Below are 17,824 nucleotides of genomic sequence, written 5' to 3' on the forward strand. Positions count from 1 at the left end.
CTTTTGAAGAACACTTACTATGTAGGCAAGTGTCGATAGCAAAAGATTCTTGAGACAGTGAGATGAATAATCAGTTAATTATTTTGATGGTTGACTCATTTGGGTGAACTCGCTGCTGTGCAAATAGTGCTGTCTGTCTGAACCACTGGAACAGGTATCGCAGCTTTAGTTTTATTTCTGCTTCAAAGTATTCTATGACAAGGTAGCACACTCTTGGTGCTGCATTACAGTGTTAACCCATGACTTTTTGACTCAGGCTAAAATGCTCCCAGTAGAGTCAAGCTGACACATAATATATGCAAAAGGAGTTTTAATCCCCCCTGTGGGAGTACTGCTTATACAGCACGTGCAGGTAGGGTTTATGTTTTTCTCTCCGTACTTGAGTCCAATTTGCATTTGAATGCTTGATGAATGAATTCTAGGATGATTTTTATAAGGGAAGCTCCTTATTGAAACTACTCTGGGGAATATTACTCACGTTTTTCTGAGGTATCTCTTTGATTGCCTGATTACAGTTGCCAAGTGGCTTCATCTGAATAGTCAGTGCCTGATGACAGTAGCAATATATCTTCCACATTGTCCATGTTGAAAAATGAGGTAGTTGGTTTTAACAAATGACAGTATATTGTTCCAGTTATTTTAGCAGTATTTGAGTCTCAAAGAGCAATTGTGATCAAACAGATAAAGATTTTTTAAAAAGCTGTAAAATATATTTTGGGTGTATCAGTTCAGACCGTGTACGAGCCAATTAAGTTCTAAAATTACTTGACTTCTTTACACTCCGTAACTAACAGTGTAAGCTATAGTTCAGTTATTTACAGTCTGACCTCTGAGTCAGGAGATCATTTTAGTTTAAGTTCATCTCTGGAGGCTTGTGGCATAATCTAGGCCAACATTTTAGTGCAGAACTGAAAGTGGACCGCACTGCCAGATTTGATATAACTTTTGGATGAGGCCTTGTCCCCCCTCTGTTGGACATGAAAAATCTTATGGCATTGTCAAAGGAGAGCAGAACAGCTAACTTGGCCAACATCTATCCGTCTAGCAGCTGCTGCTGTTTGTAGCTACCTCTGCCAGGAGGTCTGTACTGGCATGCCACCCTCTCTGTCTTGAGCAATTAGTTGACCCATGTTCTTCTGATCCCAAGAAGAGAGCTCTGTAGCTTTTCAGCCTGATCAAATGACCGAATTAGTCACAGTTTCTTCCTGGTTGTCACTTCCTTTTACTCTTGCAATTTTAGTTACCTTTTCATGTATCTTAATGTCTTTGTTTATTGTCTATGCATGAAATTTTGGCATCTGTCTCAGCATCCACATTCCATGGGCCTCTGTTTTGACCCATAGGTCTTTACTTACTATTCAGGTTTTTGAGGCAAACAGGAAAGTGGATAGAATGTAGCTTCTTACTTTTTTTGCTACAAGCCCAAATTGATCTTAGAAAATATCTTCAGGCTATCTCTATCATTCTTTCTCTTCTGCATCACGTCTGATATCTTTCATTATCATTTGTGTTGAATAGACAAACTTACCTATTTGTTCCAGTGTGACTCCATTCACTCAGTCTTCACTGTAGTTTCTTCTGATGTATTCCTTCTGCTGCTGTTTTTGACATCTTGGTGTTCATGCTCAATCCGTATTGTAAACTTCTAGGTTTGACTTGATCCATGATATTTTGTAGGATCTCTTTTAATTCTGCAATTAGCGCTGTATTGTCAATGTACTGCAAGTTTATTAAGTTCTTCCCTCCAATCTTTACAATTAGTATGTCCAAGTCTTTGAGTATTCATTCTATGCACAAATTAAATCATTTTGACAGCAGTGCATAGTCTGTTCTACTCCTTTCTTCAACAGAAACATGTTTGACCGTCTCTGTTTTTAGGCCATTTTGCTATTTGGTTCCCGATAGCTTCTGGATAAATCTCACAACCAATGTCAATGAAACAAATTATCTGGTCATAATCACATTGCGGTTTATGGAACCTTGCTGCAAACAATTGAGCTGTTTCTTTTGTGAGCAAATTTAATACAAAAATTAGTGGTTTCCATTAGAACCAGGTGAAGTTTGTTTTCAAAATGAGTTGCTGCTGCAATGCTCAGGATTTTATGTAAAGCACTTGTGCTCTTCACATACCTTCAAATCTGCTCTTCAGTGACTTGCACTTATAGCTATTCGAGTTGAGCACTTTGGAAAATGGGATCATTTTTTAAGTGAAGGGTTAAATTTTGGTTAATCACGTAAAGTTATCAGCAGATATAGACCCTCGGTAGTCTGACTGTCGGGAATGTTTGCAAGAACTGCTAACCTGCCCTGTGCTTTTACAGCCAGTGCTGAAATACTCACTGTGTCACTTCAGATAATGAGAGCTACTTGTAAATTCTTCAAGTGAATGTGAGGTCAGTATATTTATTAAAGTTTTGAGTTAATTAATTTGATATGCTTCCTCTCACTGTGCATTGAGAACAAAGTACCACAGATGCATGCAACTTATTTATACACATATCGGTCTGCTGTGACAATGCTCTCAGTTAGAGGCTATGATGTGGGTGGGTTAGGGAGCTGAGGAAGGGATCTGCCTTTCCAAATGAAGAAATTTGAAAGATATTTGTGAGAAACTGCCCAGTGACACCAGTGTTTCTTTTATGATTCATTCCTGGAAAATGAATAATTCTGTATTCCTTGCTCATCGTAGACAGATTTCTGCAGGATAAATCAATATTGTATGAATACAGTATATTCAATTTTTTTGCTGTAAATATACAAAGGTAGGTACAATAACTGTTCAGAATAAATTATAAAATGTGACGATTCCACTTTGAAATAGGTACTGTGTGCAAAAGGCTTGAACGCCCAAACTGTATTTCTGAACAAAATTACTCTAGTAAAGAATTCACATGTTACCTTTTGTTGCTAATTAATGATTGGTGAGGAACACTTAACCACAAATAGAGTCATAGAGATGCAGAGCATGGAAACAGACCCTTCAGTTCACCTCGTCCATGCCGACCAGATATCCTAAATTAATTTAGTTCTCTTTGCCAGCATTTGGCTCATGTCCCTCTAAACCTTTCCTGTTCGTATACCCATCAAGATGCCTTTTAAATGTTGTAATTATACCAGCCTTCACCGCTTCCTCTGGCAGCTTACTCCACATATGCACCACCCTTTGCATGAAAAGTTGACTTTTAGGTCTCTTTTAAATCTTTCTCCTCTCATCTTCAACATATGCCCTCTAGTTTTGGACTACCCTACCCAGGGAAAAGATTTTGTTTGTTTACACTATCCACGCCCCTCATGATTTCATTAAAATCTATAAGGTCATCCCCCAGCCTCTGACGCTCCCAGGAAGATAGCCCCAGCCTATTCAACCTCTCCCTACAGCTGAAACCCTCTAACCCTGGCAACATGCTCACAAATCTTTCTGGAACCTTTCAAGTTTTGCATCATCCTTACTATAGCAGGGAGACCAGAACTGAACACAATATTCCAAAAGTGACCTAACCAATGTCATATACAACCGCAACAAGACCTCCCAACTCCAGTACTCAATGCACTGACCAATAAAGGCAAGCATACCAAATGTCGTCTTCACTATCCTATCTACCTGTGACTTTCAAAGAATTACGATCTTGTGCTCCAAACTCTCTTTGTTCAGTAATACTCCCTAAGACCATTTAATTGTATTTATAGATAAATTCCCTGAAGAATGTTCTCCTAGTCTAGATTTTTCCCCTTTTAAATGTTATCTCGTTAGCATTCATGCTTTATATTGTTTTCTTATTCCAAAGCTAGAAAAAGCTTCTTTTCAAACTTTTTGGGACTTCAAAATTATTTCCTGTTTTGCTGTATAAACCGTTCTATCATTTGGAACTGAATTGAGGGCATTGCCTTACTAGCTTCAAGGGTGAAAGCAAAATACTGCAGATACTGGAAATCTGAAACAAATACAGAGAATGCTGGAGAGACTCAGTAGGCCTGGCAGCATCTGTGAAAAAGAAAGAGTTAATGTTTTGGGTCCCGTATGACACTTCTTCAGAACTGAAGAATATTCTGGAGAAGAGTCATACTGAACTCAAACATTATCTCTTTCTCCTTTCAGGGATGCTGCCAACCCAATGGCGTTTCATTCTCTACGTATGCATTTGTGGGATATGGTTATCATTGGCTGGCCAGCATTTTTATTGCCTTTCCCTCGTTGTCCTTGAGAAGGTGGTGGTGAACTGTCTTCTTGAATCTCTGCAGTCCGCCTGATGTGGGTTAACCCACAATGCCATCAGGGAGGGAATTTCAGGATTTTGACTCAGTGACAGTGCAGGAACAGTGGTATGTTTCCAAATCAAAATGATGAGTGGCTTGATGAGGGGCAACGTTCCCATGTATCTGCTGCCCTTTTAATTCTAGCTGGAAGTTGTAGCGGGTTTGGAAGGTGCTGTCTGAGGATCTTTGGTGAATAACTGAAGTGCATTTTGGAGATAGTGCACATTGCTGCGACTGAGTGTTGGTGGTTGTTTTAAAAAATTCTCAAGGTCAAGGACCAGGCTCGCAGGAAAGTAGTCTGACACAGAACAAACAGCCAAGAGGCGAGTCTGCTAGAATATAAGTGTTTTATTCCCCGCAGTGTCACCACAACCAGTCTCGTACTTACAACGGGTCTGGCTTATACTCACTCTACATGTTACCAAAACTGGGAGCCGTCAGTTCTCGTAGAGCGGTTGCCAACAACCCACGCTCGGCGGTTAAACGTAACCCCGGAGCAGACTCTACCGAACTGGAGACTTCTCCAGCTGATATACTCTTTTCCAGATATAAACATTCATGTGAACAGCAGAGCAAGGCTAAAAAACACATTCCATTCTGGTTACATACAGATAAGAAGATTCACACGGGAAGGTGTATAACAAGATTCACACGGGACTAAGCGACACCTTCCATTTTCGGTTAGATTCACACATGTATTGGGACACAATTTTAACCCTTTCACCACATTCCACTGCTTGGCCCAATACATGTGTTGCATAATGATTCACACATGTATTGGGACATAATTTTACACCACAGTGGTGGAAGGAGTGGATGCTTGTGGATATAGTGTCAATCAATCCAGTGAGCCTGATGTTGCTGGTGGGCAAGTTGTTGGAGGATATCCTGAGGGACAGGATGTACATGTTTTGGAAAGGCAAAGACTGACTAAGGATCATCAACATAGCTTTGTGCATGGGAAATCATATCTCACAAACTTGACTGAGTTTTTTGAAGAAGTAACAAGCAGGATTGTTGAAGGCAGAGTGGTGGATGTGATCTATATGGACTTCAGTAAGGCGTTCGACCAGGTTCTCCATGGGAGACTGAGTAGCCAGGTTAGATCTCACTGAATACTGGGTGAACGAGCCATTTGGAATCAGAACTGGCTCAAAGTTAGAAGACAGAGGTTAGATTAGATTAGATTAGATTAGATTAGATTAGATTAGATTAGATTAGATTAGATTACAGTGTGGAAACACGCCCTTCGGCCCGACAAGTCCACACCGACCCGCCGAAGCGAAACCCACCCATACCCCTACATTTACCCCTTACCTAACACTATGGGCAATTTAGTATGGCCAATTCACCTGACCCTGCACATCTTTGGACTGTGGGAGGAAACCGGAGCACCCGGAGGAAACCCATGCAGACACGGGGAGAACGTGCAAACTCCACACAGTCAGTCGCCTGAGGCGGGAATTGAACCCGGGTCTCTGGCGCTGTGAGGCAGCAGTGCTAACCACCGTGCCGCCCACAAAGGGTGATGGTCGAGGATTGTTTTTCTGACTGGAGGCCTGTGACCAGTGGAGTGCCACAAGGATCGGTGGTGGGTCCAGTAATTTTCGTTATTTATATAAATGATTTCAATGTGACCATAAGAGGTACAGTTAGTAAGTTTGCAGAAGACACCAAAATTGGAGGTGTAGTGGTCAGCGAAGGAAGTTACCTCAGATTACAATGGAATCTTGAGCAGATGGGCCAATGGGCTGTGAAGTGGCAGATGGAGTTTAATTTATATAAGGTCCTACATTTTGGGACAGCAAATATTAGCAGGACTTATACACTTAATGGTAAGGTCTTAGGGAGTGTGGCTGAACAAGGAAATCTTGGAGTGCAGATTCATAGCTCCTTGAAAGTGGAGTCGCAGGTAGATAGGATAGTGAAGAAGGCGTTTGGTATGCTTTCCTTTATTGGTCAGAGTATTGAGTACAGGAGTTGGGAGGTCATGTTGCGGCTGTACAGGACATTGGTTAGGCCACTGTTGGAATATTGCGTGCAATTCTGGTCTCCTTCAAATGGGAAAGATGTTGTGAAACTTGAAAGGGTTCAGAAAAGATTTACAAGGATGTTGCCAGGGTTGGAGGATTTGAGCTATGAGAAGAGGCTGAACAGGCTGGGGCTGTTTTCCCTGTGGTGGAGGCTGGTACAATTGCAATATTTAAGAGGCATTTGAATGGGTATATGAATAGCAAGGGTTTGGAGGGATATGGGCCGGGTGCTGGCAGATGGGACTAAATTGGGTTGGGATATCTGGTCGACATGGACAGGTTGGACCGAAGGGTCTGTTTCCATGCTGTACATCTCTATGACTCTATGTTGATAGTGGGGGATTCCGTGATGGTGACACCATTGAATGTCAAGGAGTGATGGTTAGGTTGTCTCTTATTGTTGATGGTCATCGCCTGACCTGGTATTTGTGTGGTGTGAATGTTACTTGCCAGTTGTCAGCCCAAGCCTGGATATTGTCCAGATATTGTTGCATTTGAGCAAAGACTGCTTCAGTATCTGAGGAGTTGCGAATGGGGCTGCACATTGTGCAATCATTCGCAAACATCACCACTTCTGACATTATGATGGAAGGAAAGTCATTGATGAAGCAGCTGAAGATGGTTAGGCCTTGGACACTACCCTGAGGAACTCCTGCAGAGATGTCCTGGAGCTGAGATGACTGACCTTTAACAACCACGACCAGCATTGTGTGTTTGTTTCAGATTTCCAGTATCTGCAGTATTTTACCTCTATTCTTTAAGCTTGTCAACCGATTCCCTTATCTCATTTCCAAATGATAGAACACTTGTACATCAAATGAAGAACTAATTTTGAAGTCTTAAAAATAGCATGACATAGCTTGGCTGCTTAAATTTCAAGGCAATTTTTATCAGAGATGACGTTCAAAATTCATGACTTACGTTCTTTTGAGATGGTTTTACTTTTGTTAAATTTGCCAGCCTCATTACATTTTGATAAATAGTTTGGAACAAGGATAAGGTTTGATATGATTCTATCACCGAAGGATGGAAGAGAGATGCTCTCCAGCTGCAAGAAACTGTGGCAGCTGATTAGAGCCTCCTGCTAATAACACTGGGATCATTGTTTCAATTCCTGCACTGACTAACAAGCCGTTTTGTGCCTCCAGCCTATGGATGATTTGCTACACTTGTCTGTTTCAATTGAAGCATTCAGATGGTTATTTGAAAAGGAACAAAGAAGGAAAGGTACAAAGTGAGAAGCTCATTTGGAGAGCTGGCACAACCATGATGGTCCAAATGGCCTTTTTCTGCACTGTAACAATTTAGGATTCTGTGAAATCCACAGACTTGAGAGTAACTTAAGTAGGGGAGAGGTGATGGAGAGAAGAGAGGTCTGATCATATTTTTTGTGTTTATGTTTTATTGAGGTAACAAGGCTTTGCAAATCATTCTGAAAAGTGTAGGAAGTCTATGTAGAAAGAAGAGAGCCAAGATCTAAAGCAAAGATGGGTCAAAATGTTCTAAAAAAAATTAATAATAGGTTTGAATTTTTAATTTATCAGATGGATGTTGAATGGCTGTGGAATGAAACAGTGTCGAAAGTAAGGTTTTTTTTAAACCTCTTGGAACTGGAATAGAATTGGTAGCCAATTGGAAAGTTACTGTAGTACTGATCTCGTTTTAGTTGGTTTGTTTTATTCCATTTTTTTCAATGGCGATTGTAGTCCTAACAGTTCACAGAAGGGTAGGAATCCCTTGCTGTTTAAGGCTTTTAGCGACAGCAACCTTAAAACTAATCCCCGTGTTCTCGTGTCTCTCCATAGCTAGGTGCCTTTCTCTTTTTCACGAGTTGGCCAATGTAACTTTTTAACTCTGCATTTTGCACTCCCATGAATTTCCCACAAGGTAAAATATGATCTGTATTTGTTTCAGTCTCTTGTGAATATGCATTCATTACCTCGACTTCATTCCAGAGTTTGCAGATGATACGGAAGTTGGAAAATCTCAATTATGAGGAAGAGAGTAATCAATTTTAACAAGCTGAAGCAATGTACGGAAAAGTGGCAGATGAAATTTAATACAGAGAATTGTGAATTGATTCATTTCGGTGGGAAGTATGAGGAAAAGCAGCATAAAATAGAGAATGCAATTCCAGACTGGGTGCTAGAACAGAGGATGTGGCAATACATGTGCACAGTTTGTTGAAGGTTGCAGGGCAGATTGAGAAAATGGTTAATAAAGCATATTATAAAACTTGGGGAGGCGATGGCCTCATGATAGTATCAGTAGAATATTAATCCAGAAACTTACCACAGCAGATGGTGGAATTTTGAATTCAATAAAAAAAATCTGGAATTAAGAATCTGCTGATGATTATGAAAGGCAAAAGTGAGGACTGCAGATGTTGGAAATCAGTGACTAGATTAGAATGGTGCTGGAAAAGCACAGCAGGTCAGGCAGCATCCGAGGAGCAGGAAAATCGATGTTTTGATCTTGATGAAGGGCTTTTGTCCGAAACATCGATTTTCCTGCTCTTTGGATGCTGCCTGTCCTGGTGTGCTTTTCCAGCACCACTTTAATCTAGACTCTGATGATTATGAAACCATAGTTGATTGTCTGAAAAACTCATCTGCTTCACTACTGTCCTTCAGAGAAGGAAATCTGCCATCCTCACCTCAACAGGTATATATATGAGACCTACGTCAATGTGGTTGACTCTCGGTGACCTGAAATGCCCAGTAAGCCATTCAGTTGTATCAATCGCTACAAGGTCTCAACAAAGAAATGAAATCGGATGGATCACCCGACATTGACCTCTGTATCAGAAACGACAACAGCACAAACAGCCCTGTCAAACTTGCAAAGTCCTCCTTACTAACATCTGGGGGGCTAGTGTCACAATTGGGAGAGCCGTAGCACAGACTAGCCACGTAACTCTAACTGTCTGACATTGGTCTGAGAAAGGAAACCTCCTACTGATTACTTCATACTGTCCTCCCGCAGCTGATGAATTTTGGACAACGCTTGGAGGGTGGGAAACACTGAGGGTGGGAAAGGTGCATAATGTACTCTGGATGGGGGATATCCACCACTAGGAGTGGCTCAGTAGCTGCACTACTGATCGAGCTGGTTGGGTCCTAAAGGACATAGCTGTTAGACTGGATCTGCAGCAGGTGGTGAGGGAACCAATAACGAGGGAAAAATGTACTTGATTTCATCCTTACCAGTCTGCCAGCTGCAGATGCATCTGTCCATGCCAGTATCGGTAAGAGTGACGACTACACGGTCCTTGTGGAGACAAAGTCCTGCCTTCACATTGAGAATTACATCTGTTGAGTTGTGTAGCACTGTTACTGTGCTAAGTGGGACAAATTTCAAACAGACTGAGCAACTCAACTGGGCATCCATGGGGCCCTGTGTGCCATCAACATCAGACTTTTACACAAGCACAACCTGCAATCTCATTGCTCAGCATAGCCTCTCCCCATTCAACCATTACTGTCAAACCAGAGAATCAACTCTCGTTCAATGGATAATGCAGGCGTGCCAGGAGCAGCACCAACCATACCTGAAAATGAGGTGTCAACCTGGTGAAGCTACCAAACAGGACTACTTGCATGGCAAACAACATAAGGAGCAAGTGGTATACAGAGCTAAGCGATCCTACAACTAACAAATCAGATCTAAGCTGCGCAGTCCTGCACATGCAGTCATGAATGATGGTGGACAATTAAATAATTCACTGGAGGAGGAAGCTCCTCAAATATCCCCATCCTCAATGGTAGAAGAGCCCAGCACGTCAGTGAACAAGATAAGAAAAAGAAAAGATAAGATTCACAGCAATCTTCAGGCAGAAGTGCTGAGTGGATGGTCCATCTCAGCCCCCTCCAGTGGTGCCCAGCATTACAGATACCAGTCTTCAGCCAATTTGATTCACTGAATGATTTCTCAAGAAATGGTTATTGACAATGGATACTGCAAAGGCTATGGGCCCTGACAATATTCCTGCAATAGTACTGAAGACATGTGATCCAGAACTTACTGCTCCCCTATCTAAGCTCTTCCAGTACAGTTACAACACTGGCATCTACCAGACAATGTGGAAAATTGCTTGGGATGTCCTGTACACACAAGGCAGACAAATGCAACTCGAACAGTTACTGCCCCATCAGAATACTCTCAATCATCTGTACAATTATGGAAGGTGTAATTAACTGCGCTGAGCAATAACCTGCTCAGTGATGCCCAGTTTGGGTTCCGCCAGGGCCACTCATTGCAGCGTTGGTTCAAACATGGGCAAAAGAGCAGAATTCCAGAGGCGAGGTGGGAGTGACAGCGCTTGACATCAATGCTGCATTCAACCGAGCGTGGCATCAAGGAGCCCCAGCAAAACTGAAATCAATGGGTATCAGGGGACAAACTCTATACTGGTTGGAGTCATAGAAAGATGGTTATGGTTGTTGGAGGTCAGTCATCTCAGCTCCAGGATATCTCTGCAGGAAATGAGTTGAGGGGAAATTTGACAGAGGCACAACATGAGCCCATGAGGGCTCTGGACAGAGAAACTGTTTTGATTGGAAGAAGGTTCAGAACAGGAAGATAATGATTTAAGATGATCAGCAAGTTGAATAATAGTGATGTAATGGAAATATTGTTTTTACACAGTGGGGGTTAGGATTTGGAGTCAACTGCATGAAGGTTTGGTTAAGGCTGTTTAACTGCGCCTTTTAAAAGCAAAGTGTGTCCTTAGTTAAAGTGGAGAGATTTGCAAGGTCACAGGGAGAAGGAGTGGGACTGGGTCAGTTGTTGTTGCAGGGAATGACTTTGCACACTAACTGAAAATATAGCATTCTGCTTTTACTGTGACCTTTATTATTCCATTTTAAATATTATGCACTATTTCCCTGTGAACAGAGTTGCTTTCATTTAGAGGTGTGATACCAAGTGGAATGCAAGAAATTGAAATGTGACTTGATCACTTTGGTGCCATCTAGTGATGTAAAGCATAATACATTTGTAAAAGTTTGAGAGCAATAAAAAAGTGGAAAATTAAGTACAGAAATTCTGAGTAATGGCATAAATGCTGAAAGATTGTGATTGTGTATTTAAATTAACTTTAGGTTGACATAGTATTGTGTTATCACATGATTACATGTTTGTAGCATCACAACAAGCTATGTATGATATTGTGGATGTTGTCAGGCGTGGGGTTAGCCTAGGTAACCCCTGAGAGCATAGCTGCCCTTTCATTGGTATCTCTGAAATCTGTCTTAGTGACACAAATTACTTATTCACTTGGTCTCTGTTGGGCATTTGCTGCATCTTAAACATTACATTGAAGGAGTGTTGCTTCTGATCATGTTCAAACAAACAAAAAAAAAGACGCACACTTGGGGTGGGGGGGCAAGAGAGAATCAACAACTGTGTTTGTCACAGGAAGTACAGAATGCTTTATTATTGTGGTGCTGTTTCTGTTTCATTAAAAATAAATGCATGGTGGGGTGTGGGGGTTGATGTGTGGATTAGTGCTTACTTATCTGTTGTTGCTTGTTGTAACAACTCAGTTGTGTATTTAATAGCTTTCATGTGTTGTTATGATGATTAATGAACCACCAGTTGTTTGGATTGCATTTCTAGGTCGACCTGAATCTGAATTCCCAAGTGTCGCTATCTAAAGTACAGTGCAGCGTTTTATTACAATAATTTCACTGCCTCACGGTAGAATGAGTTCCACCTTCCTATTTTAATTACGAGTTAATTAATTGGTTATGTGTTGCGCAAATCTTTGACAGAAACTTCAAAATACCCAATGCTGGTTGTTATACTGTTAGCCATCAACCTTATTATCTCTGTTATCATCAACACTTCGGTTTAACTCCACTTCTGACAAGTTATGCCTGCTGAAAAGCTTTCAAAAATGGACCCTTTTAATTAAATGTTTAAAAGCATCCTATATCGTGTAAAAGGAGAATTTGGGAGTGAGATAGCATAAGCCTGGCCTGTTTCAAGACTTGCCTTTTCTGGAGGTGCGTCATAATATGTCAGAATAGATCGATATAAAAATATCTATAAATCAGTCTGCATTTACACGTACTTGAAGCTGTCTTCTTGTGATTTATATTACGTGAATCCAGAACTGTAATTCTTTAGATGTGCAGCTTCATTAACAAAGATTAACTTTAAAACAGTATTTTTCAGAAATAACATAATTTCATTAACTCAAGTGACCTCTAAAAATTAACAGTGCAAACCTGTGTGTTCACAGAACATTTTCTATCAGCTGCTGCTCTATCAGATCTGAATAGATAATTCTTGAACACCCATTGCATACTGGGGTTAAATATAGCTCCCTTTCCCTTGGAAATACATTGAAAACTATTTTTCATAAACCTGGTCAATGGCATCAACAGGGTTGAAAGCATCGATTATTTGTATCTCTTGCGTTCAGTGTTCTCAATGTATCAGCTGCTTCCAGTCATTAGCTTTGTTGCCTTCCAGATATTGAGATTTCACCTTTTGTCTCTTGCAGGTCAATAGGATGGTGCATCTCCAGTTTACCTGTTTGATCTTGTATGTTCTTTTTAATGTAATTAATGACAACAGAAAAGGAAAACAATTCACAAGCCACAGTTCACATGACTGAAATAATGCAGGTTCAGATGATTTATGTAGTTCCAAGTATCTTGATTCTGCTCAACAAGCAGTAAACAAACTGAAATGACAACTAAAGTCCAATCAGTCGTCAATGAAATCCAGTCTGTAATCTTGAAATATAATTGATTTTGTTTACTTGATCCAAATTCCCTCTTGTCATTTCGTTAATTTAGAACTGTACTTGTGCTAGTCAAATATCCCAATAAGCTTTCTGGTGTGACTCCAGTATTTCAGCCTGAAAGATGTACTGCTTTAGCACTTTAAGCTCCAGTATCTTGCTTTTGCTGCACTCTTGTGTATTACTTGGCAGAAACTGCCAGGTGTTGCCTGGGTAGCTTGGCACTGCTTGAGCTTACCCCTTCAATAAACACCTTTCATGGTTTACCCTGTGTGGTGCCAGTTCCTATGTGCTGTGCACGATCTTGGCCAACAGTTGTCTTCGCTTGTTGACTGCTGTCTCACTGAAGCAGATGTATTCTGGTGGGAAGGGCACTGTTCATTGAGTTAGGGTGCTAGTTTTGTGGAGCATTGCACTCCATGCACGAATAAGCAGAACACAAAGCTAGTCTGGATCTAGTATTCTACAACTTTGAGTCTTTGAGATTGCCCCATGAGTACCACTGAGAGGAGTGCACTGCCTGTGTGCCTTTTCACAGACCCCTTTGGCTGGGTTGCAAGTGATTACAGAGTGAAACCATTTATAGTCCTGCTTAGTTTGCACAGCGTGTACTCTTGGACAGTTATACTGCGTGGATTTTAGCAGGTGGTGTAGCACAGCCTCACACACCTCGGTTGGTTTAGCTCCAAGCAAAGTAGTCTTTTTCCCAGACGTAGCCTGGATGACTGGCTTCGGGTGGGTAGAAATCTCTGATGAAATGTAATGTAAGCAACATCTGCCACAGCTGCTGAGACTGACATAGCACATGATGGGCTTCCTTTGCCAGATTTGACCTCATTTTTAAGTAGGTTATACATAAGTTCCTCATTTAGATCAAGTGATGCAGTTGGTAAAATGTTCATTTCAGAATGAGTCCATTTCTGCTGTCAGGTACATTATCTTGCTGCAAATATTTGTATGCAATCACTGGCTGACAATCAGGGAGGAGATCCTTGGCGGACTTCCCTCCAATAGTTCCAGGGCATGGAGGCTAATTGCAGCATTACCACTACCATTTTCCAGAGATCTGTATGGATTGGGATCAAAGCTTTATCCTTGGTACTGACCAGATATGTTTGCCAAGTTTTGGGTGCAGTTCTGATTTTAGACTGTGAATTATCAAGATTGGTATTAAGGACAACCATGTGTGCATCACGATGCAAAATGTGACAGTACTTTCAATTCATATCAGATAATTAAAATGATGCATAAATCAGGGTGACTTTCAGTGGCAGCAACTCATTCTGTTGGTAAGTTGAGTTTTTACACGTGAGGCTGAACGTGACTGAAGTGGATTTGATATTTCCATCCACAGCTTATTGTCTACAAACAATCAGTGAAGACAATGCCGAGCTTTTGCCATCTTTAATTCCCTCAGCGCTCCAAGTGTTGGAAATGGTGCTTCTGTCCTCAGAAGATAATATGGAGCATATGCTGTTGAGGACACTCGCAGCAGGTAAAGTGTGCAAAGGAAAAGCAAATTGAAATTCTCCTAAGGTCACCTATCCAAGATGAGGAAGCATTCATTCAGTTTACTTGATTATCAGATGTGATTTCTGGGTATCGATGAAGCTGCTAAAAGCCTAGCGATAAATACTTTTAAAAATATTACAGGTCAAAGTAAGTCAGTGTAGAACTTGAAAAAGGGCTTTTCTCTAAATGGCTGCAACACACTAAGAACGTGGGGAGATGTATGGCTGCTTCAGTTCTTTCTTCAGGAGTCAGTTTAGATCCTAGTTTTAGCATTAATTTTGAAAAGCTTTCAGTAAGGCATCGCTTTCAATTAAAATTTATCAAATTTTTTAGCCAAACAGAAACAAACAAATAACAACAAGTAATATATTATTAATCTGTTGTTAAATTATGTAAAAGTTGGAAAAATCCAAATCACATGCCTTGTTTAATATCAGAAAACTGTGGAAGTGTTTTTTCTAAAGTTTGGGTTCATTGCATCTGGGTAATTCTGGTTTTTTTGTCATTGCAGAATAGTGTGAAGTGCATGAGAAATTTGCACAATTCATTATCTGCATTTGTATGTTTCACTTCACTGATGTTACTATGGCCTACAAATGGTAAATTGTTAATAATCAAAGCAAACAGGGTGTAATAGAATACATTACATTGCTATCGGCAATGTAATTGTTATGCTACATCAGTTGTGAATAGTGAGGGACAATGGTGTCTAGTGGTTTGAGAAGTTTCTAATCTGCAGTCACTGGAGTACTTAAGTTTAACGTGCATATTTATGATTGTAAATGACACTTGCCTTTAGGTACTGTGTGGAATGTGAAGAGTGTTGTACCCATCAGCAGTCAGGCAAACACAATAAATGCTGTTATAAGGATTCTGTCAGAAACTTTGGAGAAGAACACCAACCAGATCATTCTGAATCTTGGGGAGGCTGCTCATGCAATGCCTAAGGTTGAGGCAGAAATTGAAATGGAGGAGGAAATGATTGATGCAGGTGATGCTGTTTCCAACCTAAAGGATGGGATGCAGAAAACTGCACATCAAGGAAAAACAGAGAACATGATAAATGATGACATTTCTGACCTTCTGCCAGTAAGTATATAATGATGATCCTAAAATGCTTTAAGCTACATTCTATTGCATCTTAAATGTTTTCACTAATATTCACTTTTGGGTGTTTTAGCTTGTTCTTTGTTTACTAATTGTTGAAATATTGAAATCCTGGAACATATTGAGGTTATTTAGAATTTGTTTTACAAATGAGTGGAATATCTAATGCAGCAGGTTATGGAACAATGAGTCGCTTAAATTAATACAAACAAACAAATTAGGAGCAAGACCAATCTGCTCTGCTGTTCTGTAAGATCAAGACTAATCTGATTGTGGCCTGCACTCTCCTGTCTACTCCTTTACTCATTGACTACCTTTCTGGTCAAGAATCAATTGAACTTGGTCTTTTAAATATTCAACGACCTTGCCTCTCCAGCTCTCTGAGAAAGAGAATTTTGTACACCCATGTTATATGTGCAGCCAGATGTGATGTTACCAACTCAGTGTACAGTTGTAGCAAAATATTTTCAATCTTTTGACCCACCACTAATCTGATCAGAATTGCAGACTTATTCTTTCAACTTGGTAATATTTTTCACTTCCTTAGTTTCCTGCAAATGGTGCATCCCTGCAAATGGTGCATCCCAGCACCTATCCTTTTCACTAGAAAATAGATTTGAGCATTAGTTTGTTTGTTTTATGAAATATCTCTTTCAGTGTCAACACCTGTAGCTACACTGACCAACTCCTAAGTCTAATAGAGTCATAGAGATGTACAGCATGGAAACAGACCCTTCGGTCCAACCCATCCATGACGACCAGATATCCCAACCCAATCTAGTCCCACCTGCCAGCACCCGGCCCATATCCCTCCAAACCCTTCCTATTCATATATCCATCCAAATGCCTCTTAAATGTTGCAATTGTACCAGCCTCCACCACTTCCTCTGGCAGCTCATTCCATACACGTACCACCCTTTGCGTGAAATATCGCAGATTGTTTTAGAAAGTCCTGTCCTCATATCTTTATTGCCTTCATTTAAGTTCAAAACACTAATCTTAGATTTATTCTTTGCTTCCTCAAACTGGATTCAACTCAGACTTATCCTTTATCTTGCTGCGATGAAGACGAACACTTTGAGACTTGCAATTACACACACACTGCTGTAGAGTTGGCCATTTAAAATTTCTCCAATGCTAAAATTATTAATGTAGAATTAAATAATCATCATTCTTGTTAGTTTTAAATAGATGCATTTTATACTATAATTGCATGCCTCTGCTAACTCCTTCAGCAGTATTTTCCATCAGCAACAGCAGTGTGGTAGGTTTGAACATGGTCATTGATGCTACTCTGTTAACAGACAAAAAGCAAAATGATAATTCCTTATTGTAACTTCCTTTTTTGTCTTATCTCTCTTCACTTATCTGTTGCAAGCTGAGGCTGGAGGGTCTGAGATATAGGAAGAATAGGCTGGGGCTGTTTTCTCTGGAGCGTCAAAGGACGAGGGGATTTATAAAATCATGAGGGGCATGGATAGGATAAATAGACAAAGTCTTTTCCCTGGGGTGGAGGAGTCCAGAACTAGAGTGCATAGGTTTAGTTTGAGAGGGGAAGGATATAAAAGGGACATAAGGGGCAACTTTTTCATGCAGAGGGTGGTGCGTGTATGGAATGAGCTGCCGGGGAGATGGTGGAGGCTGGTACGATTACAACATTTAAAAGGTATCTGTTTGTGTAAAAGAATAGGGAGAGTTTGGAGGGATATGGGCCGGGTGCTGGCAAGTGAGACTTGATTAGCTTGGGATATCTGGTTGCCACGGACGAGTTGGACCGAAGGGTCTGTTTCTGTGCTGTAAATCTCTACGACTCGGTGACTTTAATTTGGTCAGACATTAAGAACATAGAACATAGAACAATACAGCACAGAACAGGCCCTTCGGCCCACGATGTTGTGCCGAACATTTGTCCTAGCTTAAGCACCCATCCATGTACCTATCCAATTGCCGCTGAAAGGTCACCAAAGATTCTCACTCTACCACTCCCACAGGCAGCGCATACCATGCCCCCACCACTCTCTGGGTAAAGAACCCACCCCTGACATCTCCCCAAACCCTTCCACCCTTCACCTTAAATTTATGTCCCCTTGTAAAACTCTGTTGCACCCGGGGAAAACGTTTCTGACTGTCTACTCTATCTATTCCTCTGATCATCTTAAAAACC

At 40.8% G+C, this 17,824-nt stretch overlaps 1 protein-coding gene across 3 annotated transcripts in view; it reads left to right on the forward strand.

Moving 5' to 3' along the window:
• The window catches only part of heatr3 (HEAT repeat containing 3), a 44,583-nt gene that overhangs the window by 11,741 nt on the left and 15,018 nt on the right, over positions 1 to 17,824 (forward strand). For all 3 annotated transcript variants that reach the window (XM_043706947.1, XM_043706945.1, XM_043706946.1), the window contains exons 6-7: positions 14,396 to 14,536; positions 15,353 to 15,642. In XM_043706947.1, the coding sequence (XP_043562882.1) occupies positions 14,396 to 14,536; positions 15,353 to 15,642 (431 nt within the window). The remainder of the gene's footprint in view (positions 1 to 14,395; positions 14,537 to 15,352; positions 15,643 to 17,824) is intronic.

This window comes from Chiloscyllium plagiosum, chromosome 17 (assembly GCF_004010195.1).
Source record: "Chiloscyllium plagiosum isolate BGI_BamShark_2017 chromosome 17, ASM401019v2, whole genome shotgun sequence".
Classification (NCBI taxonomy): Eukaryota; Metazoa; Chordata; class Chondrichthyes; order Orectolobiformes; family Hemiscylliidae; genus Chiloscyllium; species Chiloscyllium plagiosum.